The 26,161-nt window shown below is 40.5% G+C and overlaps 1 protein-coding gene across 8 annotated transcripts in view; it reads left to right on the forward strand.

The window, feature by feature from the left end:
* CRACDL (CRACD like) overlaps positions 1-26,161 on the forward strand; it is a 133,278-nt gene that overhangs the window by 69,689 nt on the left and 37,428 nt on the right. For all 8 annotated transcript variants that reach the window (XM_047745737.1, XM_047745735.1, XM_047745738.1 and 5 more), the window contains 4 exons: positions 6,782-6,861; positions 18,525-18,693; positions 25,381-25,516; positions 25,853-26,017. In XM_047745737.1, coding sequence (XP_047601693.1) covers positions 6,792-6,861; positions 18,525-18,693; positions 25,381-25,516; positions 25,853-26,017 — 540 coding nt within the window. In that variant the 5' untranslated portion in view covers positions 6,782-6,791. The remainder of the gene's footprint in view (positions 1-6,781; positions 6,862-18,524; positions 18,694-25,380; positions 25,517-25,852; positions 26,018-26,161) is intronic.

Below are 26,161 nucleotides of genomic sequence, written 5' to 3' on the forward strand. Positions count from 1 at the left end.
TAATGTTTATTATGTTCCTTCTTCTGCTTTCTTTCAGTTTAGTTTTCTCTTTTTCTAGTTTCATATAGTGGAAAGCTATGATATTGGTTTAAGATCTTCTTTATGTGGGTGTTTATAGGTGTAAGTTCTTTTAGGCAGTGTTTTAGTTATATCTCACATGTCTTGATAGGTTGTGTTTTTTTACTCATCTCAAAGTATGTTATCACTTGTTATTTCTTCTTTGACTTGATTGGTTATTTAGCAGTACATTGTATAATTTCTGTGTATTTGTAAATTTCTCCAAATTCTACTTTTGATTTTTAACTTACTTCCTTTATGATTAAAGAGTGCATTTTATTTGAATTAACTCATTCTAAATTTATTGAGTCTTACTTTATGGCCTGCCATATGGTGTCATGGATAATGTTCTATAGCAGGGAAGGCAACTATGTATTTTGTTGTTGAATGGAGTGGTACATATATAAATATATTGTAATTGATTTACAGACTTGCTCAAGTCCTTTACATCATTGTTGAGTTTCTGCCTATTTGTTCTATCCATTTTTGAAAGTGAGGTCCCCAATTATTAAAGTTGCCACAATTATTATTGAATTGCCTTTCTCCATTTTATCAATTTTTGCTTCATGTGTATTGAGGCTCTGATTTTAAGTACATACCTGTTTATAAGTGTTCTATCTTCCTGATGGATTTACCAATTTACCATTACAGAAAGACTCTGTTTATCTCTGGTAACAGTTTTCTCTTAAAATCTGTTTTTCTCTGACATTAATACAGCTATTTCATTGGTTATTTAGGAGCATAGTATTTAATTTCCACATATTTGTGACTTTCCCAAATCTCCTTCTCTTATTTATTTCTAATTTCCTTCCATGGTAGTCAGAAAACATACTTTCTGTAATTTCAAGCCTTTTAAATCTATCCGGGCTTGTTTTATGGTCTAGTTGTGGTCTATTCTGTAGAATCTCTCATGTGCACTTGAGAAGGCTATTCGTTCTGTTGGGTGGAAATCTATAGATTTCTATTAGATCCAGTTAGTTAATGGTGTTCTTCAAATCTTTTGTATCATTGTTGATATTCTGCTCAGTTCTATCACTTATTGAGAGTAGGGTGTTGAAATCTTCAGCTATTGTTGCATTTTGTATTTGTCAGTTTTTGCGTCATCTGGGAAGAAGCACTAGCTCTGAGACTCTGACTTTTCTGTCCATGTTCTCCCATTTGCAGGACACTGGAAAGCAAAAGATCTCAGTGATCAGATGACGTTTTCAAGACAGGTATTTGGGAATGGTTCTAAGATTTTTCAGATGATCTGGCACATGAGCATTGGTATTCAGATTCATTTTGATTTACTTTTATTTTTTTTAAGATTTTATTTATTTATTTGAGGTGGGGTGGAGAGCACAGAAGAAGAGTGAGAGGAAGAAGCAGACTCCCCACTGAGCAGAGAGCCTGCTGTGGGATTTGATTCCAGGACCCCAAGACCACGACCTGAGCCGAAGGCAGACACTTCACTGACTGAGCCGTCCAGGTGTTCTTGACTTATTTTTAAACATAAACTGCATTTGTGGTTCTGTGATCACTGGTTTGTAATTTTCTTAAAAGTTAATTGTAATTGTCATCACTCACCTTGAGAATCTCAGGTATAGCCACACGGGCAAAGGTAGAGTCAGCTTTCTCCAGGACTCATGACTATACCAAGTAGCCACAGGTACTGGAAGAAGCACAAGAGAAGCACACCTAGATTTGGCCTCACTGAAATACCTTCACCTGGGCCAAATTTACCTCTCTTTTTAATCTTTTCAAAGTTGTATTGCTTTGTAAAGAAAATATAGCTTCCTTCAGTCCTCCCTCAGTTTCCATTGAGAAGGGTCATGATAAGGACTCTTTATTTTTTACAAAGTCAGGTATCAGTTTCCAAGACTGGATTTCCCCAGTCTTAAATCAGATTGTAAGAATAGATCCATTTCTGGAACTGGATGATTTACCGTTTTTCATTCTCTTGGTACATCTGTCAGTCATCTGCAGAAACGTCTCTCATTTTGTCAGCTGTCTTGGTCCTGCGTTGTGTTCCATTCCTTGCTGCAGGCACTGTCCTAGGTGCTGGTAGGAGAGCAATGGATGTAACTGGCACAGAGCTCATCCTGCCAAGCTCGCCATCTTGAAAGGGAGGGGAATGTTAGGCAGACATCTTATAAACAAGTTACTAACAGCATTGGTGGGCATTGTGAAAGAAGGTACAAGGTCTGAGAACGAATACCACAGGGATCTGAACATGGCCTGGAGGGTGTGATGGGATTGGCAGGTCTGTAGGGATGAACACCAAGGCTTTCGTACGTAATTATGTGCTCAGGTTATGCAGTCAGTTTACAGATATTTTTCTTTGCCTTGTGTAGGTAAATATAATGGATTAGAACCTGTAAAATACCTTATTAAAACTATTCTCAATCTTCACATGAATGAAGTTTTGTAGAATTTTTTAATATAAGCTACAACTAATGATGAAATTTTGCCATGAGCCTGTGATTACAGTTAGGGTTCAGAGAGAGGGAGTGGGGCAGCCCCCCACCCAGGGAGGCTTCATTAGATGCAGGACTCCCCTGGATTCTGTAGGTGCCCCTACTACTCATCACACTGATGAGTGCTGTGAACTACAGAGGGGGCTGGAGGCTTAGTCCCCTTTTAAATCAGTGAGAACCCCTGAAGAGATCCACTTAGGTCTAGGTTTGAAGAATAAGTTTTCCTTTCCCTGGACTAGAGCTGTCAGAACAACAGGGGTTGGGGATGGTGCTAAAGGGCAGAAAGCTGGTAGGCCTGAGGTGGCCTGAGGTGAACTTGGAGTTCAAGCAAAAGGGGTGCTGGAAATTATAGGGTGTTTGCCACATTACCTTTCTTATTATGGTTTTCTTTCTTCTGGCATGTCCTTGAATTTTACTAGGAGTAGGAGAACATGTGTCTAGAAAGGCAAGCCTTTGGGCCCAGTAGAGAAGACATTCCGTCATAACAGCTCTGGAGTATTACCCCTTGGGGTGTCTGAGTGAAGAGGAAGGTCCTCCATGTGCACACTCCACAGTCCCAAGGGGTAGACATTCCGCTGTGGCCTGGAGTGTGTTCTCACCAGTTACCTGGCAGTGGTGGTTCTCCTTGCTCAAGAAGGTCCTTCAGGTTGCAGGGCATCGGAAAGCACCGGGGTCCTCTGGGAATCCAGATGTTGATCTTGGGTAACACTGGCTCTAACATGAGCCTCTTGCACAAGCAGACTGTCTTCATGAGATAGATTCAAATTCCCCCGCTACCAGGACATGCTGGTTGTGCATGCTTTTGTTGACGTTTAGGCAAAAACATGCATTAGTATGAGGTAGGCAACAAGCTGCAGAAACTGACAGCTGTTCTCAGCAAGTGCTTGTGCGCGCTGTGTTTGCAGTCCATTTAATTAAAGTTTTCTTTTATCCCCATTTCATATATGGAGAAACTGAGGCTCAGCACGGGTGTGTGGTGGGGTGAGGTTTCAACCCCTGGACTGCCTGATGTCCCAGTCTTTGCCCTTTTCCTCTGCACCATATTACACTCTTCTTGGTATAAAGATGCTTGGAACAGAAAATATAAGCAGGTTCTAAAACTTCCCTTGTAAGCTGAGCCTGATTCTCATGTAATCTCTTCATCTGTGGGGTGATCTTTGCCTCTGTGTGTGAGTCCATTAACAGCCTTGGCATCTGGTGGTGCTCCCTGCATCCGGCCCCACCAGGATGTGCCTTACAGCAAGTTGAAGACTGGGCTGTTCTCTTGGGCATCCCACCAGCTCCTGAACCTGCTGCCATGTGTGACTTCACCACATGACTTCACTTCAAGCCAGGCGGAAGCCAGTGTGAGCATCCAGACCTGCTCCACCCTCGGTGGGATGCAGTGCCCTTCTATACCCCAGCCCCTGGGGCTTGTGCATGCACTCTCCCACGTAGACCTGCATGATCATGACTCCTCCAGGGTGATAACAGATATAGAATGACAGCCTCAAACCCCTTCACCCTAAACTGAGATGCTCTGGCAAACCCAGGGGCTGGTCTCCTGGGGCCTCTGGCCTCTGGGTGTAGGCATGTTTCTGCACAGAGCTGTTTGACAGACAGAGTGGTTTCAGTAGGAGGTGCATATCCTTTGGATTTCCTAGCTTCCCTGAAGCCTCTCTGATGATAGCTCAGGACTCTCGCCTTCACTGGGTCAGCACCTGCAAGAGGCAGGTAGCATGTCAGTCTCATCCACACTGTGTCCCAGGCCAAAGCGCCCACTCTTGCTAGATATATGGTCAGCATGAATATGCAGGTTGGTGTCTCTGCTTTGCTACTTTGAGCCAGTTAATATACTTATTTAATATATATTCTCGGTCCCAAAATGTGAATACTAAAGATTCCTGGGGATTAAAGGAGGTAGTTCAGATGATACACTGCGTGCTTAAGAGTTCATTGTAATTGTTGTGGCTCAAGCAGTAGAAAGCTCTTGCCCTTGGACTTTCTAGTTCAGCAGCAGCCTTAAGGATGATACCCAGGGAAATAGTCGGTTACTTTTAACCAATCCTTACAATTTTGATTCTCTTTGCTTCTTACATTTTCCTGCTTTTCCTTCTTTGCTCCCTCTTTATTTCCATATAAATGCCCTGGTACCACATCCCCCTACCCCCACCACAGTTTCATAGAATATCAGGACACTATGGGCTCAGGGAATTTGACAGGGATTGCGTCTGTACATTGCTTTGGGGAAATAACGATAAGCCTTTTTCAGTCCATGAACATGAGATCTCTTTCCATTTTTTGGTATCTTCTTTAAATTTTTTCAGCAACATTTTATAGTTTTCAGTATACATGTCTTTCACCTCCTTGGTAAAATTTATTTCTCAGTATTTTATTCTTTTTGATGCTGTTAGAAATGGAAGCGTTTTTCTTATTTTCCTTTTCAGATTGTTCATTGTCCATGTATAGAAACAACTAATTTTCATGTGTTCATTTTGTGTCCTGCAACTTTGCTGACTTCATTGATTTGTTCTAACAGTTTTTTGTGTTGGGGGGATCTTTATAGTTTTCTACATATAAGATCATGTCATCTGCAAACAGAAATACCTTGACTTCTTCCTTTTCAGTTTGGGTGTCCCCTACTTCTTTTTCTTGCCTAATTTTCTCTGACTAGGACTTCTAATACTCTATTGAATAGAAGTGGTGAAATCAGTCCCCCTTGTCTTGTTCCTGATCTTAGAGGAAAAGCTTTCAGTTTTTCACTGTTGAGGATGATGTTTGCTCTGGGTTTGTCAGATGTGGCCTTTATTATGTTGAATTTCCTTCTATTCCTATTCTTATTTAGTGTTTTTACCATGTAAGTGTATTGAATTTTGTCAGCCATTTTTTCCCACATCATTTGAGATGATCATGTGGGTTTTTTCTCCTTCGTTCTGTTGACCAGACATTTTTATGAAGCCAAATTATATGCACATTGGAGAAACAAAATCAGTAAAACTTTGTTCACCTTTTCGGGAATTAGCTAAGTAGAAGATGGACATTTTGACATTAATATTAAAAACCTAAATGTTAGACCCAACTCTGGCAAAGACCAACAACTCCTTTCCTTTGTTAAATATTTTCTTTGTAATTCTCCCATTATTTCCCATTATGTGCTGTGTACAAGTGGTAAATATTAGTTGGCTAATTGGGTGTTTGAGCCGCTTATGAAGTCTGAGGATTCATAGTAAGTGCTGGTAATAAACAGCTTTCCATATAAATGGTGAGTTAGTATGTATGGAGTAGAAGACACTGTTTTAAAGGCAACCATGGAAGGCAGGGACACAGCTTGAATTGACTTCCACAAAGAGTCAGGGCTTTTTAATTTAGGAAGAAACCGTGAGACTGTATGGATGAAATGATAATAATATCTGGGATGATTTGCTTTGAAATAACCTTGTGGGAGTGGGAGGAAGAAGGTATAAAAATGAAACAAGAGTGACAATATGTTAGGTTCATTATACAGTCTCTGTATTTCTGTATCTTTCTGAGATTTTTCATAATAAAAATTCAAAAGAACTCACTATATATTAATGATGTTGCAGCTATATATCAAAATATTATTTAGCCATTACGGTAACACTTATGAAGAATTTTGATGATGTGATACAAGAAAATCAAGAAGTCAGTCTTCCTAATAAGATGTGGGCATCCACATAGACACAAATATATTGGAAGGAAGTCAAAACCTTAATTGTGGTTACCCTTGGTTAAGGTGGGATTTGGGATAATTTTCATTCTGTCTACCTTCTAAACTTTCTACAGTGAATAAGATAAAAATATAATTTCCTTTTCTTTCTCAAGGTACAACTAACAATCAGTGTGATAGCAGTTTTGGCGTACAATGTAATGATTCAGCATTTCTGTACATTGCTCAGTGCTCATTGTGACAAGTGTTCTCTTAATCCCCTTTATTTCACCCATGAGGAAAACATACTTTTTGAAAAAAACATTTTTGAAAGAAAGGAAACAAATCTGTATTGTGTAAATTAGTGTAGCATTCGTTCCAGTTAATTGATATCCATGAAATTGCTCTGGTCGGTGATTAGATAAACGCCTATGAGGCTATTAATCTTGAGCTGTGGACAAGTGTTTGGCCTTTGCTGCCCTGTACTCTGCCCTGGAGTCTCTCTTTGTTGGGGTGTGTGCAGGTGAAGTTGTGGGCAAAAAGCAGTCAGCAAAGCCGTTCCACTCATTGTTACCTTCCGTTAAGCATGTCCCTTTTAACAAGAATTTCCATCTTATTTTAGTGAGCTGGACATGATTTCCACAAGGGTGATGGATATTAAGCTTCGGGAAACTGCAGAAGGCCTTGGGGAGGACAGCACAGGTAAGGCCCTCATTTCTCCTTCTCTGGGAAGAGCCCATGTCTGGTTGCAGGCCAGGGAGAGAGGCTGACGGAGCCAAGCCTTTGGGGTTGTGTGTGTGGCAGGGTGGTGGGGGGAGGGGGAGGTTCAGTTCATAGTGTGTTCAAATATCCCCATGCCCTTCCTATGGTGATGAGAGAGCACATCCAGATGATTTCAGGCCACTCAGGGCAGTACCCCTGAGTATCACCTCATACCTGTCAAATACAAGGGCTTTTAAAGTCACTTTACTCATTCCTGGAGGTAAATCTGTCCCTTCCTTTGGTTGACTTGAAAGCAATGGAATCATTCATCACCTAAGAACATCCAGAGGATCTACTGGTGGTTGGAAAAAGTATGAGATGGCCTGATCATGCAGAAGAAATAATATAATCAAGAAAGAGCCTTTGATCTCTCTTTTTTATGGCTTTTATTCTCCTTTAGAGACCTTTTTATACCCCTTACTGAGCTAAATTCCAGGCCCATGACTCATCATCTCATTACATGTTCTAAGAGTTGCCCAGTTATGTGATTGGTTCACTGTTATCTGTCGATTGTTATTTGTGTCTTGATAGAGTTGTAAAATTGGCATTAAAAAACACCGATCCCTGGACAACATACCTTTTTCCTAGATTAGCCATTTATACTCCCCTTATTTCAGTAACAAAGATCTCCATCACTGTCTTGTTTAAGGTTAAAATGCTAGTAATGATTTTCTTTGATATAGTCCGGGAGGAACAACTTCCATTAGTACTAAATCCTACATGCTAACCTTTAGCTTCAGATATTAAAATTTCATTAAAGATTCTATTTCATATAGTATAGACAGATTTTCCTTATTATCCTGTATTAGAACTACTTTTCCTCTGTCACATATTGATAGAACCAAATAGGCCTAAATACAAGGTGAGGTTTTAAAAATTAAATGTAAGAGAAAATGGAATTCACAACTTCTCATATTCCAGGGTATTGAATTATTAATTAAACAAGAAAATATTCTTTGAAGAAGTATTTCCTTAGTAAGAAACAGCCTCCATGATCACTAGTTTTGGATATTTATAGAGGTTACCACGAGGAATCAGTTTTTAAAAAGAAAAAGAGATACTAAGTATTCTTTTTTCCAAATAAGTGAACAAAATTATTCACATCAACCCCTTCGCTAAAATTTAAAATTCTAGAGAAGTGTCAACAAATGGTGTTGGGAAAAGTGGACAGCCACATGCAAAAGAATGAAACTAGACCACTTTCTTTTACCATATAAAAATAAACTGGAAATGAAGAAAATGTAAGACCTGAAACCATAAAAATCCTAAAACAGAGCACAGGCAGTAATCTCTTTGACATTGGCCATAGCAACATTTTTCTAGATACATGGGCAAGGAAAATAAAAGCAAAAATAAACTGTTGAGACTTCATCAAAATAAAAAGCTTTTGCATAGCAAAGGAAACAATCAACAAAACTAAAAGACAACCTACTGAATGGGAGAAGATATTTGTAAATGATATATCCAGTAGGGGTTAGTATCTAAAATATATAAAGAACTAATACAACTCATTACCCCCAAAAAACAAATAATCCAGTTAAAAATGGGCAGAAGACATGATATCTGATTTTGAACTTCTGTTCAAAGAAGACATCTAGATGGCCAACAGATACATCAAAAGATGCTAAACATAACTTATCATCAGGAAAATGCAGATCAAAACTATAATGAAATATCACCTCATACCTGTCAGAATGGCTAAAATCAAAACCATAAGAAACAACAAGTGTCAGTGAGGATTTAGAGAAAAAGGAGCCCTTGTGCACTGTTGGTAGGAATGCAAACTAGTATAGCCACTGTGGAAAACAGTATAGAGGTTCCTCAAAAAATTGAAAATAGAACTACCCTGTGATCCAGGAATCACACTACTGGTATTTATCCCCAAATACAAAAACATTAACTCAAAGGGATACATGCACCTCTATGTTTATTGTGGCATTATTTGCAATAGCCAAACTTTGGAAACAGCCCAAGTGTCCATCAGTTGATGAATGGATAAAGAAGATGTGGTGTACACCAGTCGGAATGGCTAAAATTAACAAGTCAGGAAATGACAGATGCTGGCGAGGATGTGGAGAAAGGGGAACCCTCCTACACTGTTGGTGGGAATGCAAGCTGGTGCAACCACTCTGGAAAACAGCATGGAGGTTCCTCAAAATGTTGAAAATAGAACTACCCTATGACCCAGCAATTGCACTACTGGGTATGTACCCTAAAGATACAAATGTAGTGATCCGAAGGGGCACGTCCACCCGAATGTTTATAGCAGCAATGTCCACAATAGCCAAACTATGGAAAGAACCTAGATGTCCATCAACAGATGAATGAATAAAGAAGATGTGGTATATATACACAATGGAATACTATGCAGCCATCAAAAGAAATGAAATCTTGCCATTTGCGACGATGTGGATGAAGCTAGAGGGTATCACGCTTAGCGAAGTAAGTCAGTTGGAGAAAGACAACTATCATATGATCTCCCTGATATGAGGAAGTGGAGATGCAACATGGGGGGTTAAGGGGGTAGGAGAAGAATAAATGAAACAAGATGGGATTGGGAGGGAGACAAACCATAAGTGACTCGTAGTCTCACAAAACAAACTGAGGGTTGCTGGGGGGAGGGGGGTTGGGAGAGGGGGGTGGGGTTATGGACATTGGGGAGGGTATGTGCTAGGGTGAGTGCTCTGAAGTGTGTAAACCTGCTGATTCACAGACCTGTACTCCTGGGGATAAAATTATATGTTTATAAAAAATAAAAATAAAAAATAAATAAAAAAAAAGATGTGTACATAAATGCACACACACGTGCGTGCGTGCGTGCACACACACACAGGAATATTAGTCATAAAAAGGAATGAAATTTTGCCATTTGCAGCAACATGGATAGAGCTAGAAAGTATAATGCTAAGCAAAATAAATCAATCAGAGAAAGTCAAATACCATATGATCTCACTTATTTCTTAAAGAAACAAAACAAGCAAGGGGAGGGCAAGAGAGAAAGGGAAACAGACCAAGAAACAGACTCTTAACTATAGAAAATAAACTGATGGGTGCCAGAGGGGAGGTGGCTGGTGGGTGGGGGAAATAGGGGATGGGGATGAAAAAGTACACTTATCTTGATGAAGAAAAATAAAATGATTTTAAAATTCTAGATAAGAAAAACCTTTTTAAAAGTAAGAAATAAGAAGGTCAGAATTGAAAAAGAAATGGTAATCCAGAGAGATAAATGAGCATAGAAGCCACTTTTGCTTTCAGATCATTTACCAATCTTGGAAGTTTTGAAATTTCATTTTCACATCTTCATGGAGTGGTAGATGAGGCAATGGGTCAGATATCAAAGTACAGGTCCATTCCAGGTGGGCTGTCTATGAGTCGACCCTCCTGAAAATAAGTTGTGAGCCCAAGGAGCAATAAAATCTGAGTAAGTGTGAACCAGGGGTAAGTCAACCCTTTATAGATTTGTAGCTTGAGTTTTCATCACTTGGGTAATTTAGAGAATCTCAGCCCTTGAACTTGGCTAATAGTATTCTTGGGCTGGATATGACCATAGGTACCTTATAGAATCAAGCATCTTCTCTGAAGAAAGGTGCCTTCTATCTAGACTTCAAATTGTTAAAGAAAATGTTTTCAGCTCCATGACAAACATACAGTCAGTGATGATCAAGCATATAAAGCAGTAGGGCACCATGAATGAGAACTGACACATTATGGGTTCAATTATGTCTCCCCAGAAGTTATAGTTTGAAGTCCTAACCCCTAGTGTCTCAAAACATGCCATTACTGGGTCATTGAAGATGTAATTAGTTAAGAGAAGGTCATACTGGAGGATGGTAGACCCCTAATCTACTATGACTGATGCCCTTATAAAAAGGGAAAATATGGACACAGACACACACAGGGAGAACACCGTGTGAAGACGAAGTCAGATCAGGGTGATGGCATCTACACACCAAGGAATGCCACCAGTTCCCAGCAAACCACCAGAAGTCAGAGGAGATGGAACAGATTCCCCTGTCACAGTGACTCGAAGGAAGTAAACTGCCAAAAACACCTTGACCTCAGACTTCTAGCCTCCAGAACTGAGACTCCAGAGCAACTCTGCCATTGAAGCTGCTTGGTTCGTGGTACTGTTCCAGCAGCCCTAGCAAACCCATATACAGCAGAAACAAGAGAAGCAGATACTCAAAAGCATCAAGTATCAGAACTATCAAGTATGTTCTATTAAACAGTTGTGCACAGTATGTTCGAAGACAATTTTTTAAAAAGTTTAAAAGTATCTGGAAGGAACCAGAAACTGTAAAAGGTGTCATAGCCAGTGCTCAAAGGCAAGAGAGAGAAATAAAAGGGATACACGTGAAAGGAAGAAATAAAACTATCTTTATTTGCAGATGACATGATTATATAAAATGTCAAAAAGTACTTAGATCTCTCAAGTTTAGCAAGACTGTTAAGATGCCAGGTCAAAATACAAATATCAATTGTATTTCTCTGTAACTAGCAATGAATGATTGAAAAACTAAATTTTCAAAAGTATCATTTACAATACAATCATTTACAAAATAAAATATTTTGGTATATATCTAACCAAATGTATGCAGGCTCTACATACTGAAAAATACAAAAATACAAAAAGGAGTTGCTTAAATCAGCAAAGACCTAAATACATGGAGTGGCATATTAAGCGTTATGAACTGAATATCTGATTTCCCCCCCAAAGCTCATATGTTAAAGTCCTCCATGTGATGATATTAGGAGGTGGAGCCTCTGGCAGGTAGGTCATGAGCGTGGAGCTCTCAGGAATGGAATTAGTGCCTTTATCAGAAGGGGCCAGGGAGCTACTTGCTTTCTTTCTGCCACGTGAGGGCACAGCAAAAATTTGCAGTCAACCAGCCCATGAGGGGGCTCCCAATGAGCCCCACCATGCTGGTTCCCTGATTGCAAGCTTCTCATCTCCAGAGCAGCGAGAAATGAATTTCTGTCACTTATAAGCTACCCAGTCCATGGTACTTTATTATAGAAGTCTGAATGGACTAAAACTACATTTATGGATTGGAAGACTCAGTGTTGCTACAATGTCAGTTCTCCCCCAAACTGAGCTTCAGAATGGTGCATTTGTACCTGTAGAGGTGAGGAGTCTGTTTATACATCCGCTGGGGAAGGCTGGACACGGTTCAGTATCCTGTAGCAAGCGTGTTGACCAGGGATCTTTTATTTGATTTCCATGACGAGTCAAAGATTTTTTTATTTAGGAAGAAGCCAGATCCATTGGATGAAGTGATCATAGTATCTGGGAGGATTTGCTTTGAAATAACCTGACAGGGATGGGAAGGAGGAGGAGGAATAAAATGAAACAATCAAAATCCCAGCGGGATATTTTTCCAGCATTGACAAGCTGATTCCAAAATTTACATGAAACAGCAAGAGAACTAGAATAGTGAAAACAATTTGGACAAAGAACAAAATTGGAGAACTCCTATTTCCTGATTTCAAGACTTACTGTAAAGCTGCAATAATGAAGCCAAGTGCAGTACTGACAAAAGGATGCATACGTACAGATAGAGCACAGGCCAAAAACAGACCCATCCGTGCAAATATGGTCAAGTGGTCTTTGACAAAGATGGAGCACTGATTCAGTGGAGAGAGGGTTGTCTTTTCAACAAAGGGTGCTAGAAGAAATTAAACATCCTGATGGAAATAAAAAAAAAAGGAACTTCGACCTACACTTAAATTATATCATAGGCATAAATGTAACACTATGAAACCTTTCAAAGAAAACATAGAAAATGTATGTGACCTAGAATTACATAGAATTCTTAGATAGGACCCCTCCATCCCTAACTTAGACTTCATTAAAATTTAAAATTTTTCTCTGTGAAAGACCCTGTTAAGAAAATGAAAAGACAAGTCACAGCCTGGGAGGTGATATTTGTAAGTCATCCTTGACAAGGGACTTGTGTTTAGAACTCTCAAAATTCAATAGTAGGAAAACAAACAACTCAAAAAATAGGCAAAGGTTCTAAAAGATGCTTTACCCCAGAAGATACACAGATGGCAAATAAGCTCATGAAAAAGTGCTCAACTTTTAGTTAATGCAAGTCGAAACTACTATATTACTGTACACCTGTTAGAATAGCGGAACAGAAACAACACCGCTGCTGACCTCAGCAGGTGCTGGGAGGATGCAGGGCAATTGGAATCCTCATATTGCTGATGGAAATGCAGAATGGTACAGCCGCTTTCAAAAATATTTCAGCATTTTCTTGTCAAATTAAATATACCTTTAGTCTGCGACCCAGCAGTCCTGCTCTTAGGTATTTACCTAAGAGAAATGAAAACTTACGTCTACACAGAAAACTTTAACAAGAGGCGCCTGGGTGGCTCAGTTGGTTAAGCCTCCGAGTCTTGATTTCAACTCCAGTCATGATCTCAGGGTGGTGAGAACGAGCCCCAGTGTCCGGCTTGGCTCAGAGTGGAGTTTGCTTGAGATTCTCTCTCTCCCTCTCCTTCTTCCCCTCTCCCCATCCCCTCACTCGTAGTCTCTCTTTCTCTCTCTCTCAAAAAAAAAAAAAGGAAACCTATAACAACTTTATTCATAATTGCCAAAAACTGAAACGAATCCAGATGTCCTTCAGTTTGCTCAATGTTTAAATAAAGTGGTCTTTCCCTACAATGTACTTGGCAGTAATAAGGAACAAACTACTGATGGATGTAACCGCATGGGTGAGTCTCTAATGTGTAGTGCTGAGAAGAAGAACCCAGAATTAAAGGATACATACTATATGAATCCATCTATATGACATTCTGGAAAAGGTACAACTATAGGAACGGAAAAGCTATCAGTGGTTTCTAGGGGTTAAAGCTAGGGGACGGGTTTGGCTACAGAAGGACAGTATGAAGAGTTGTGGTAAAGTTTTATATCTTGAGGTAATTATGCAGCTCTATATGTCCTCTATATGTAATTTTTTTTAAGAGACAGAAAGAGAGAGAGGGAGAGAAAGAATCCCAAGCAGGCTCCACACCTAGCACGTTGCGCAACATGGGGCTCAAACTCACGAACCTGAGATCATGACCTCAGCCTAAATCAAGAGACGCTCAACTGACTGAGCCACACAGGCAGTCTGGCTTTACTGTATAAATTCTAAAATAACTTTTTAAGAAATGACATACCAGATTTGAAAACCAGCAAATGGCTTTTTTAGAACTGTTACAGTGGATGAGTTTAACAGCAGAATCTATCAGCTCAAGATAGACCAATCACAAGAAGGTATACAGAATGTAGCACTGAATGGTAAAATGATGGGAGGTACAGAAGAGTATAAGAGGCACAAAAATAAGTGAAAGAGTAGAACATACACATGAGCATAGTCTCAAGGGAGGAGAGAATAGCAGGGAATCTTCTGGAACAGATTTTTTAAAATGATGACCCGACCTACAGATTTAAGAAATCAAATGAACCCCAAGAGGGATAAATAAAAGGAAATCCATATACAGTGAAAATGTAGAAAATCAAAGACAAAATGAAAAATCATTCTGGAAAAAAAGCTTCAAAGGAGCAGAAGCTGACAGCTGACTTCTCTACTGCACAATGGAAACCGCCAAACAATGAAATAATCTTTCAGTATTATTGAAAGAATAACTTAGAAAAAAATAACTGCCAACCTAGAAAGTTATACCTAGAAAAAATATATTTTAGGCATGAAGGAGGTATAAAGCCATTTTCAGACAAACAGAAACTGAATCTGTCCTCAGCAGACCCTCCCAAAGCAGATTCCAAAGGAAAATTGTCCTAGATGGAAGGTCTGGAACACAAGAAGAATGACAAGCAAGGAAAATGAGAAACAAGCAAACACATCTAGGGGCGCCTGGGTGGCTCAGTGGGTTAAGCCACTGCCTTCGGCTCAGGTCATGATCCCAGGTCCTGGGTTCAAGCCCCGCATCGGGCTTTCTGCTCGGCAGGGAGCCTGCTTCCTCCTCTCTCTCTGCCTGCCTCTCTGCCTACTTGTGGTTTCTCTCTGTCAAATAAATAAATAAAATCTTTAAAAAAAAAAAGCAGACACATCTAAATGAACATAGAAGAATATCTTCTGGGTTTTTCAAAGAATGAAAACAATAGGGCATATAAATAGGATTGAAGTATTCTAAGTTCCTTGTTTTGTCCTATAATAGAATGCATAGCATAGTTTCTAAAGTAGTTACTAGAGAAAACAGACATTAAAGGCATAGCTTACAAATTCGTGGTGGGAAGAGTGGAATAACTTTTAAAAGTCAGCTAATCCAAAAGACAACAAGAAAAGGAGATTAAGGAAAAGTATTAAGATGTAGACTTGTTTTTATTAACATAGCAGTAGTTACAGTAAGTGTAAGTAGACTAATTATAATAATTGTTCCAGTTAGAAGTTAAAGATCATCAGACTGGATTTCTAAAACTTAAGTCCTAGGTAGAAGGATTCAGAAAAGCTGAAAGTAAAAGGAGAGAAAAACATGCATCTTGTAAACACTAGGAGAAAGGAAGCTCAGTAGATACATTAAAAGCAGTCAAAATAAAATTTAAGGCAAAAAGCATCACTAAAGATAAAGAGGGCCATATTACAAGAGGTTCAATTCCCCAGCAAGATAAGAATTGTACCTTTCTTTGTACCATTGTAATATTAAAATTTGTAGAGGAAAAATTGATAGTTAAAAAAAATAAAATATGCAGAGTGGGTTATTTTTAATACATCTCCATCAGCAACTGTTAGAACAAATGTATTAAAAATTAGTAAAGGTACAACATACCTACACAACATAATTAAAAAGAAAAAAGTCTTGTCCTAATGGACACATATAGAACATTGGCAAACATACATTATTGTTGAGCACACTGGGGACATTTACAAATTTATGGTAAGCTGTAAAGCAAATCTCAACACATTTGAATGGTTTCAAATCACCCAGATACTCACTGACCACAGAGCACTTAAGCTGGAAATCAATAATAGAAAGATACTAAGAAAATCTCCAAATGCTTGGAAATTAAGATCCACTTATCTAAATAACCTTTAGGTCTAAGAAGGTTTTATAATGGAAATTAGAAAATATTTCAACAATATTTCAGTAATAATGAAAATATATCAAAACTTGGAACTAATGAATCATTGAATACTACATCAAAAACTAATGATGTACTCTATTCTGGCTAATTGATCATAATAAAAATAATAAAGAAAGAAAGAAACATCTTCCATGCTGTTAAAAAAAATGTGGATGCAGCTAAAAGGGATTTAGGAGGAAATGTATTGCCTTAAATGTATATACTGTAAAAAGAAGCCTAAAAATTAATTAGGTAAGTTATTTAAAAAGATAGCACAGTAAATCTGAAGAAAGTAGAGGAAAAGGAAGAATAACGGTAAGAACAGAAATTAATAGAACAAAAAGATAAACATTCAACAGAGAAAATTAACAAAGCCAACAAAGGCAAATAAAATTGATCTCTGGTACCACCGATCAAGGGAAAATGAGGAGGCACAAAGAATGAATATCAGAGCTGAGGAAGGGGGCTTTATTACAGGCGGTGTGGATACTAAAACAATACGAGGATATTATTGATAACTGTATGCCAGTAAATTTTGAAAATTTGGAAAAATAGGCAAATTCCCAGAAAAACATAACCTCATAAAACAACTTCGAGATGTAAAAGATCCAAATAGTTCCTGTGACCATTAAAGAAATTTAATTTAACAGCCTAATAGGTGAACAGATCTAACACGAGCCCAAGTGGCTGGCTGACCAGGCACTTCCAGTTCAGACAGGAGTGGTCAGCTGTTACTGGCGGGGTCTTCAGAGCCATGCTCGTGGGCCCAGAAACAGCGTCTCTGACTGCAGAGGGTGGCGAGGCTGCACATGTCTTCAGACCTTCAGAGATGCAAACCTGTGTGTCAGCTAGGCCAAAGGCCAGATGGTATTCTGGCAAATGCAGAAAATTCTTAAGACTTTCCAAATAATAAACTCTCATTGGGGGCACCTGGGTGGCTCAGTGGGTTAAAGCCTCTGCTTTCGGCTCGGGTTGTGATCTCAGGGTCCTGGGATCGAGCCCTGCATCAAGCTCACTGCTCGGCAGGACGCCGGCTTCCCCTCTCTGCCTGCCTCTCTGCCTACTTGTGATCTCTCTCTCTGTCAAATAAATAAAAACCTTTAAAGTAAATAAATAAACTCTCATTGAGAACCATCAGTTAACAACATAAACATTTTGTGATACGGTAAGAAAACTTCCACTAGAACCTAAGAAAACTGAGCTATAGGACTGATATCCCTTTGTGCAGGGATCTGCCCCACCTAAGATAATATAAGGACCCCCAGCTAGAGTAATCCTAAGTAATTCTCCACATTAAGGCAAGATCATGTGAACTTTCCAAGGGAACACTCATATAAATATAAAGATACTGGGTTTTGTTTTGTTTTTTATTAACATATCATGTATTATTAGCCCCAGGGGTACAAGTGTGTGAATCATCAGGTTTACACACTTCACAGCACTCACCATAGCACATACCTTCCCCAGTGTCCATCACCCCACAACCCTCTCCTTACCCCCCTCAATACTGGGTTTTTTAAAAAAGGAATTCAGCTAGGGGCAGCTGGGTGGCTCAGTCCATTAAGCAGTTGCCTTCAGCTCAGGTCATGATCCCAGAGGCCCAGGATTGAGCCCTGCTCAGCAAGGAGTCAGCTTCTCCCTCTCCCTCTACCCTTCCCCCCTGCTCATGCCCCTCCCCTGCTCTATTTCTCTCAAATAACATCTTTTTTTTTTTTTTAAAGGAACCTTACAAAATTGTTTACTTATAAAGCCAATAAATTGTTTTAGGAAATGTTCAAGATATGTTTGACATATCCTGGTGATCTCTGATGTTACATCTTTCTGTTGTTTATCATAAATATTCAGAAGGAAAGGAATGAAGTTCCCTGAGCTGGTCATGTGACGTCACAGGATCCTGAACATGATGGAATTTGTGGGTGAGAATAAAGGAAGCATCAGAGAAGAGATCACAAAATGTTTCAAAGTGTCATAAATTCTAACAATCCAGGAAGCATGGCACAGCGGGGCGGGGGGATCAGTGCTGCCACCACCATTTGACGTTTTCTTTTCCACCACAAGTTGTTAGCTCCTCCTGGCGTCTGGCATTCCAGTGAGCACCGTGAGGCTGGGTCTCCTCTGATTGTCCTTGGTGCACACATTCATGAGAAATGAAACAGTTGAGGATTATTCAGGAAACTAATTTGAGCTAACAGATGAGGCCTTTACCTCACCAGGTCTTTTGGCATTCAGCTCTGTATATTTTAGATATTAAAACTTGCTCTTATTTGTACAGTGGACTGTTATTCAGCAATTAAAAAAAGAAGCATGTGGGGGTGTCCAGGTGGCTCAGTTGGTTAAGCATCCTACTCCTGATCTTGGTTCAGGTCATGATCACAGGGTCATGGGATCCATTTTTTCAGATGTGCAAAAGCAGTTGTCTGTGTACTTCACGTACTTCTGTGTGGAAAAAGGACTTCCCTGGAGTGAGTAACGGATGCATGGTGCACACCTCACACGTGCTCAGCAAGTAACCACATGCATTCTTTCTGCATAGGAAAGAAAAAGTCCAAGTTCAAGACATTTAAGAAGTTCTTCGGGAAAAAGAAGAGAAAGGAATCTACGTCTTCCACCGGAAATAGCACCTGGAAACAAAGTCAGGCGAAGAGTGAGGTGATTGCCATCGAGTCGGGGCCAGTGGGATATGACTCAGAGGATGAGCTCGAGTAAGTTGCCCCATCCATCCTTCAGGCTCCTATGCCCCAATAAGCCTGTGGGAGCGCGGGAGGACCCAGATACTCTGTCTTGGTGTCCTGGTAACTGGCTGGATTTCTGAGTCTCTTTCTCTTCTAGGGAATTCCACTGGAGGTTCTTCCAGGGAAATTGTATTTTCTGTCTTTTCATACATAGGGATGGAGTAGGTCGAGGGAAAACATTATCACGTACCTGTGTGCCAAGTGCTGTGTTTATTAAAAGTCTCCAATCACTGTGGGAGAGGAGGCCAGAACTACCATCTTATAAGTGAGCAAACCAAGCTCTAGAGAAGTTTTGGAGAACTTGCCCGTTGCCCTGCAACTGAAAGCTGTAAGATTAGGACTCAAGCCATGATTTTATTTGACTTAACACTCTTTTGAAGGCATAGAATATACCAGGAAAATACATCTCTCTGAGCCTGAACTTTGAACTATCTAATAAGAAAATTTTCCATTAGAAGGAGAGAGGGGTGGGGGAAAGTCTTGGAAAAATCATCCAAAATTCTTGTTGGATACAGTAGAACCAACAGGTGTGAAAACTTGGGGGAAATCTAGTGAAGTAATCCTTATTTCTAGAACTGGTACCTCACCAAAATATAGTTACAGTATGCATGCTTCAGTGATTCCAGAAGTCACTTCTGTGAATAAAAGGGGGGAGAAAACAGATTTGTTGCCATGCAACAAACATAGTTTGTTTTAGTTTGAGAATAAAATTCCACAGAAGGTATAGTGACCCTTGGGATGGGGGAACAGATCCCGCTAGGACAGGGTCATAAGTTTCATGATCCCGGTGATGCTGACCGGTCCCCTTCTTCTCCCCCCAGTCTCCTTGCCTGCTTTAGAGGAGTAGAAATTGCATTGACCACTTGGTGGCACCAAATGACTGAAGTGGAAAGATTCAAGTTTTTTCTTTCAGGGTTTTTGGTGGGTTTTTTGTCTTTCCTGGTGCTGGCAGGGAGCAAAAAGGACCCTCATTACACTTCATCAAGAGTGTGGAGGACGGGTGGTACACGCATTTTTTAAGACAGTGTGCTCCAAATTCTGAGGGAACAAGACATTATCATGATAATCCTGCTGATTAGTAAATGTCTTCACTGGACCAGCCCCAGGGAAGTTGTAACACTCACTCACCACCCATGCCCTGTCTCTTGACCCGAACACAGTGACCCTTCCAACCAGAGAACAGGACCACCGCAGAGGGGGGGAGCAGGGTGTATGTGTCTGTACATTTGTGAGAAATGACCTTTCTACTTATGTGTCTCCTCATTGTCTCTGGAGCCCACAGACAATGGGGACAAATTCCTTTTTATCTTTATGTTCCCAGCACCTGGCAGGGGCCAGGTCCTCAATTACTGATAAAAATTTGCTGACGGGGCGCCATGGTGGCTCAGTCGGTTAAGCATCTACCTTTGGCTCAGGTCATGATCTCGAGTTCCTGGGACCAAGCCCTGCATCTGGCTCCTTGATGGAGGTGGGGAGGAGTTTGCAGGAGGGATGCTAGGCTAGGGGTGGGGTCTGATGAGGCCCAGGAAGTGCATTGCTTTTAGGGAGCAACACAGAGGATAAGACAAGATCTTTTCCTCCCCCAACTTTACTGGAAGAAAATTAATACATAACTCTGTGGAATTTTAAGGCATATAACATGTTGATTTAATACACATATATATTAAAAACAGATTACCACCGTAGAACTAACACCTGCATCACGTCACCTAATTACTATTTATTTTTTAAGGTGAGAGTATTTAAGATCTAGTCTCTTAACAATTTCCAAGTGTATAATACAAGAGTATTAACGATAATGACTGTGCCATACAAAACTGTGCTGTCAATCTCTTTACTTCCTCGTCTTACAACTGGAAGTTTGTGCCACTTCCCCCATCCTGCAGCCCCTAGTAACCACCATCTACTATGTGTTCTGTGAGTTCAACTTTCTTAGATTCTGCATATAAGTGAAATCATACAGTTTTTTATCTTTCTCTGTCTTCTTTGTTTCACTTAGTGTAACGCCCTTGGGGCTCATCCATGTTGTCACAAACCAAGGGGTGTCCCCCTTTCTCATGACTTAGTAACATACCATGTGTATATGTATATACACACATTCAGACTACATTTTCTGTATCCATCCATCTGGATGGAAATAACTCACTGATATTTCCAGTTCAAACTTAAGACAAATTTTTTTACTTTGATTATTTGAATTCACTGTTCTCTTATGCACTTGGTTTCTAGTGATATTAACAAAATTATTCATTTTCTTCTTATTATTGATAGACACTTGGATTGTTTCCATATTTTGGCTGTTGTGAATAATGCAGTGAATATAGGAAGGCAGATATCTCTTCAAGATCCTATTTTCATTTCCTTTGGATAAATACCCAGAAGTAGAATTGCTGCATCCTATGGTAGTTCTATTTTAAATTTTTTGAGGAGCCTCCATGCTGTTCTCCGCAGTGACTGCACCAACTTACGTTCCCACCAACACTGCAAAAAAGTTTGTTTTTCTCCACATCCTCACCAACATTTATCTCTTAACATTTTGATGATAGCCATTCTAACAAGTGTGAGATTTGCATTTCCCCAACAATGGGTGATATTGAGCATTTTTTCATGTGTCTCTTAGCCATTTGTGTGTCTTTGGGAAAATGTCTATTTCATTCCTCTGCCTGTTTTGGATCAGATTTTTTTTCTTGCTATTGATTTATATGAGTCCTTTATATATTTTTTATATTAACCCCTTATCAGGTAATATGATTTCCAAATATTTTCTCCCATTCTCTAGGTTGTCTTTTCATTTTGTTGATGGTTTCCTTTGCTGTGTAGAAGATTTTAAATTTGATAATAGTCTCATTCTTTATTTTTCTTTTGTTGCCTTTGCTTTTAAGAAATTATTGCCATGACCAATGTCAAGGTCACTTACTACCTGTTTTCTTCTAGGAGTATTATGGTTTTGGGTCTTAATATCTAAGTCTTTAATTCATTTTTTCTATGGCATAAGATAGGGTTCAGTGTCGTTCTCTCGCTTGTGGCTATTCAGTTTTTCCAGCACCATTTATAGAAGTGACTGTCCTTTCCTCATTGTATATTCTTGGCTTCTTTGTTATAAATTAATTGACTATATAACGGACAAAATCTTAGAGGCACTTTTTAGCCCCTTTGAGAGTCTGTGTGCTTTCTAGATTCTGTAGCAACTTCTCATCCATCACCGTGGGCAAAGAGTTCCATTTGCCAAGGTGCATTAATGCTGGCAAACCACATGGGACCCTGTGGGTTTAAAAGACTGACACCCATTTATTGTGTCTGTGTTGTTATGCTTTTTAAGTCTCTTAATCTGTAATGATTTTCCTTCTCCCTCTCGACCCACCCCACTTTGTTTCATGCCATTGATCTGATGGAGAAGCAAGGTAATTTTCTCTGCCAAATATCCCACATTCTGGATTTGCTTCCTCTTGTTGTGATTTAACTCATTTTTATAGTCTCTGAATCTCTTGTAAAGTGTTAGATGGATCTGGATATTTAATTTGATTTAGGTTCAAGATGGTACTGGGTACTTACTGTCACATCGCCTCATGAGGCACATGCCATCTGGTTGTCCCACTTCTCACAACACTGAGACAGAACAATGGGGTCAGGGGTCTCTCTCAGTGTGATAGCTCCACAAACCTTCACCTAATGGTTTCAACACCTGCTGATGATCATTGCCTGGATCCATTATTTTATTGCAAAATGGTGGTTTTCCTAATTGTATCACTCATTCTGCATGTGTTAGCTGGAATTCTTACATGGTGGAGACCTTTTTTCCATCAACTCCTTCGTTTCTTTAACATGCAAGTTGTTCATGAAAGGCAGAATAATGCCTGGTTCTCCTTTCACCAATCTACCTTCAGAGTAACGCTCTGGTGCTCTAGCTGGTACCCTAACTTCCAGCACTGACCAGTGAGTTTTGGGTTTTTTTTCTGTTGTTGTTTTTTTTAATATATATCATTGTGAATGCATGGATTTTTATATATTTTATTTGCTTTAGCACATGACAGTATTCATTTTTATCCTCACAATGCCTCATCTTACACTATTGGGAGTCACTGCAGATTAGCTCCTGGGTTCTTTAGACATGACCGCATTTGTCTTTGAAACCTTCCTTGCTTCCTTATACAATGAGAAATCCCTGCTTTATTTGGTACATTTCCTGGCCTAGACCTATGATCAGCCACCTCTTCATATGGTCCCCATTCCTTTTAGTATGAAATGATTTTTAGAGACCACAGTCTAGCTGCCAGGGGTGATGATTGCTAGCTGGCTCTCATTGCTTCTAGACTTCTTCAGTAGATTAGATACTAGAAAATAAATTCTGTTTTTTAAGAGAAAAATAACTCACTGATATTTCCAGTTCAAACTTAAGACAAATTTTTTTACTTTAATTATTTGAATTCGCTGTTCTCTTATACACTTGTTTCCTAGTGATATTAACATAATTATTCATTTTCTTCTTCATATAATATACCTACAATAATCTCATTACCCCGCTTTCCCATATAGAGGTTACGTCTATTAAGATTGTTCTGTACCATTTTTTAAAATCAGTATTGCTACCAAAAAGACTACCAAGTGTAATTTTATAACTTTGTGGGTTCTTTTGTTCTTGGAATTTATCCTGTTATGAATGTAGAGTCAAAAGTCATCTGGGGGGGGCACCTGGGTGGCTCATTTAGTTAAATGTCCAACTCTTAGTTTCAGCTCAGGTCATGATCTCAGGGTTGTGGGATCAAACCTCTTGTTGGGCTCCATGCCCTCTCTCCCTCTCCCCTCTTCCCCTCACTTCTCCTTCACTCTCTCTCTCTCTCTCTCTCTCAAAAAAAAAAAAAAAAAAAAAAAAAACAAGCACTTGGATGTTGAGTTAAAATCACTTGAAATCATTCTGTCCTCTGTGCAGTTATGCCAACAATATGATATAAAATTAGGCTCGTTTGTTTCTGTTTGTTTTCTAGTTTCAGAGATTATCTTATTTCTCTTTTTGTCTGATTTTGTCGTTTAACTATATAAAATATTTACATAATTCTAAAGGCAAAATTAGACATGTATAAGTGCCTCGGCACCCTGTCTCCTGATCTTGTCTTGTCCCTCCCCCCAACGGAAACTATTACTTATCCTTCTATTTTTATGTTTTAAAATGTAAGCAAACAACATACCTCTTCACCTGTGTTCAGTTATATTCAGACACCCCTTTCCCACATAGAGCTGACATACCATAACTTGTTGTGCACTCTGCTTCATTTTCCACTCGGTGCAGTCTGGTGCTGCCCTACCATGTGGTCACCTGCAGGGTGGGAGGGATGTGCCTTGGTTTATGCACATACCTGCTGAGGGCCATTTGGGATGTTGGTGGTCTCTTCCTTCTGTAATTGTAATGAATGGCCCTGAGCATATGACCTTCTATGTTTTTGCCAGTGTATCTTTGCAGAGGCCTTTTCATGCCATCTCAACTTCTGCTTATACCAAGAGTAGAGGCATTGGAGCAGTGGTAATGGTTCTCAAAGGGCATGGCCATGGGCTACCCACAATAGGAGGGAAAGGCAGGTGTGCATGTGATCTTTGTAACAGGAGATGCCACTGGCAGGGAGGGCCTGCCGGGTTCTTTCACTGGGCTTCATGCCCTCCCAGAAGAGTGAGGACACATCCTTCTGGGAGCCTCTAGGTTCCCCTGCTGCAGACTCACTACCGTGAGCTAGAAAGAAGTTGGCAAGCACCATTAACCAACAAAACGTGATCTACAGTGGAGTGGGACCACCCCTAAGAGTTCTTAATGCCACACAGAGTACAGGATGCCTGGGGCGGCCTGCGGGTTGGGGAGCATGGAGCACAGATGCCCAGTGCCAGTGGGGGCAGGTTTTCCTTCCTTCATCATCAGGTCTCAATCATCTCCTTCCACCTATTGTTCAGACAGCTAACCCCCACATCCTCTTAGGACAGACACTGTGTGAATGTCCTGTGCGTTCGGTTCATAAATGGAGTCTCGAGCTCGGGGCTGGGGCAGAGGCCGGGATGGGGATGATGGAAGGGCCCACCGTCTGTGCTCCAGGGCTAGGCACACAAGCTGGATTAGACAGATCATGCACAGCAGGTAATGAAAAGAGGGCACGGCTTTGCAGATCGGCAGTTCCCATTTCAAACCCAGTCCATGGATGTGTGTTTTGGACCGCCTTGCCAGGATGCCTCTGTCAGGCAGGTCCTCAGCTGCTGTGCAGACATGACCTCTAGCCTACCGAGGACCAGCTTGTTTGCCCACAGGAATGATTTCACCTTCCTCAGGCATCCACCACAGTCTTCTGCACACACCCTCCACCCCTCCCAGCCAGCCCTTCCTCTTGCAGGCCTGCTGTCTTGGACCTCACACCACATCAAACCCTGGTTTTCCCATTAATAAAAAGAATTCACACAACCTCCAGAGCCGTCAGGAAAATTCCTACCTCTGCAGTGCTCCTCATCATTGGCTGTGGTATTTGACAGGGTGGGGATAAACCGGAGTGAAAAGCCATTTAAAAATAAATACAACTGAGGGCTTACTGTGGCTGTACCACTAGGCCCTTGCCCTCCTGTCCATCCTGAGTGCCCAGCATGAGACAGGGAGGAGTACAGACTCTCATGGTGCCTCTTTTGTCCTAGGGAGTCAAGGAGCACACTGGGTAGCCGGGCCCTGTCGCATGACAGTATTTTCATTCCTGAGTCGGGACAGGATCCCCCTCGACCTGTGCGGGTATTTTCCCAAGAAAATGTGTGCGACCGGATTAAAGCACTGCAGGTAAACTTCTCCTTGGCAGTGACACTTGGTATGTATGTCAAATACGAGTCAAGACGTTTTCAAGTTATTTTCTGCCTGTTATTTGACATATTCTGAAGTATAATTGCATGCAGGACACTCTGAATTACTTACAGACGGATCCTGACTCATCCTGAATTGTCACCGCTCATTTTCAAGAGCAGGAGGGATGGTGGCAGACAACGCTTTTCAGTTCAGTCCACTACACCAGGCAGGGGCATTGAAAATAGACCCTGAATGAATGAATCGGAGCAGGAAGATTTGTTGATAAAAAGTTGCTGATGAAAATAAGAGCAAATGTTCTTTATTACAATCTAGCTAAAAATACAGTGTAATGTGAAAATGGGGCCACCACCTCCTCCGGGGGGCCTTCCTGCCAAGCGGGGAGATGACGCCGGCATGAGTTCTGAGGATGACGGTCTACCCAGGAGCCCCCCAGAGATGTCCCTGCTACCTGACATCGGTCCTGGCACAACCATAAAGGTAAGTGAAGCCTGTGCCACCTCGTGGCTTGGCGTGCACCCACTTCAGAGGGCACTGAGGGTGGGGGTGTGCTCTGGTGGTCCCCGTGTGCTCCTGTAAGAGTCCCATGGTCTGTGTGGCCAGGCGGTATTCCAGACCAGGTCA

This window comes from Lutra lutra, chromosome 9, assembly GCF_902655055.1.
Source record: "Lutra lutra chromosome 9, mLutLut1.2, whole genome shotgun sequence".
Taxonomy (NCBI): Eukaryota; Metazoa; Chordata; class Mammalia; order Carnivora; family Mustelidae; genus Lutra; species Lutra lutra.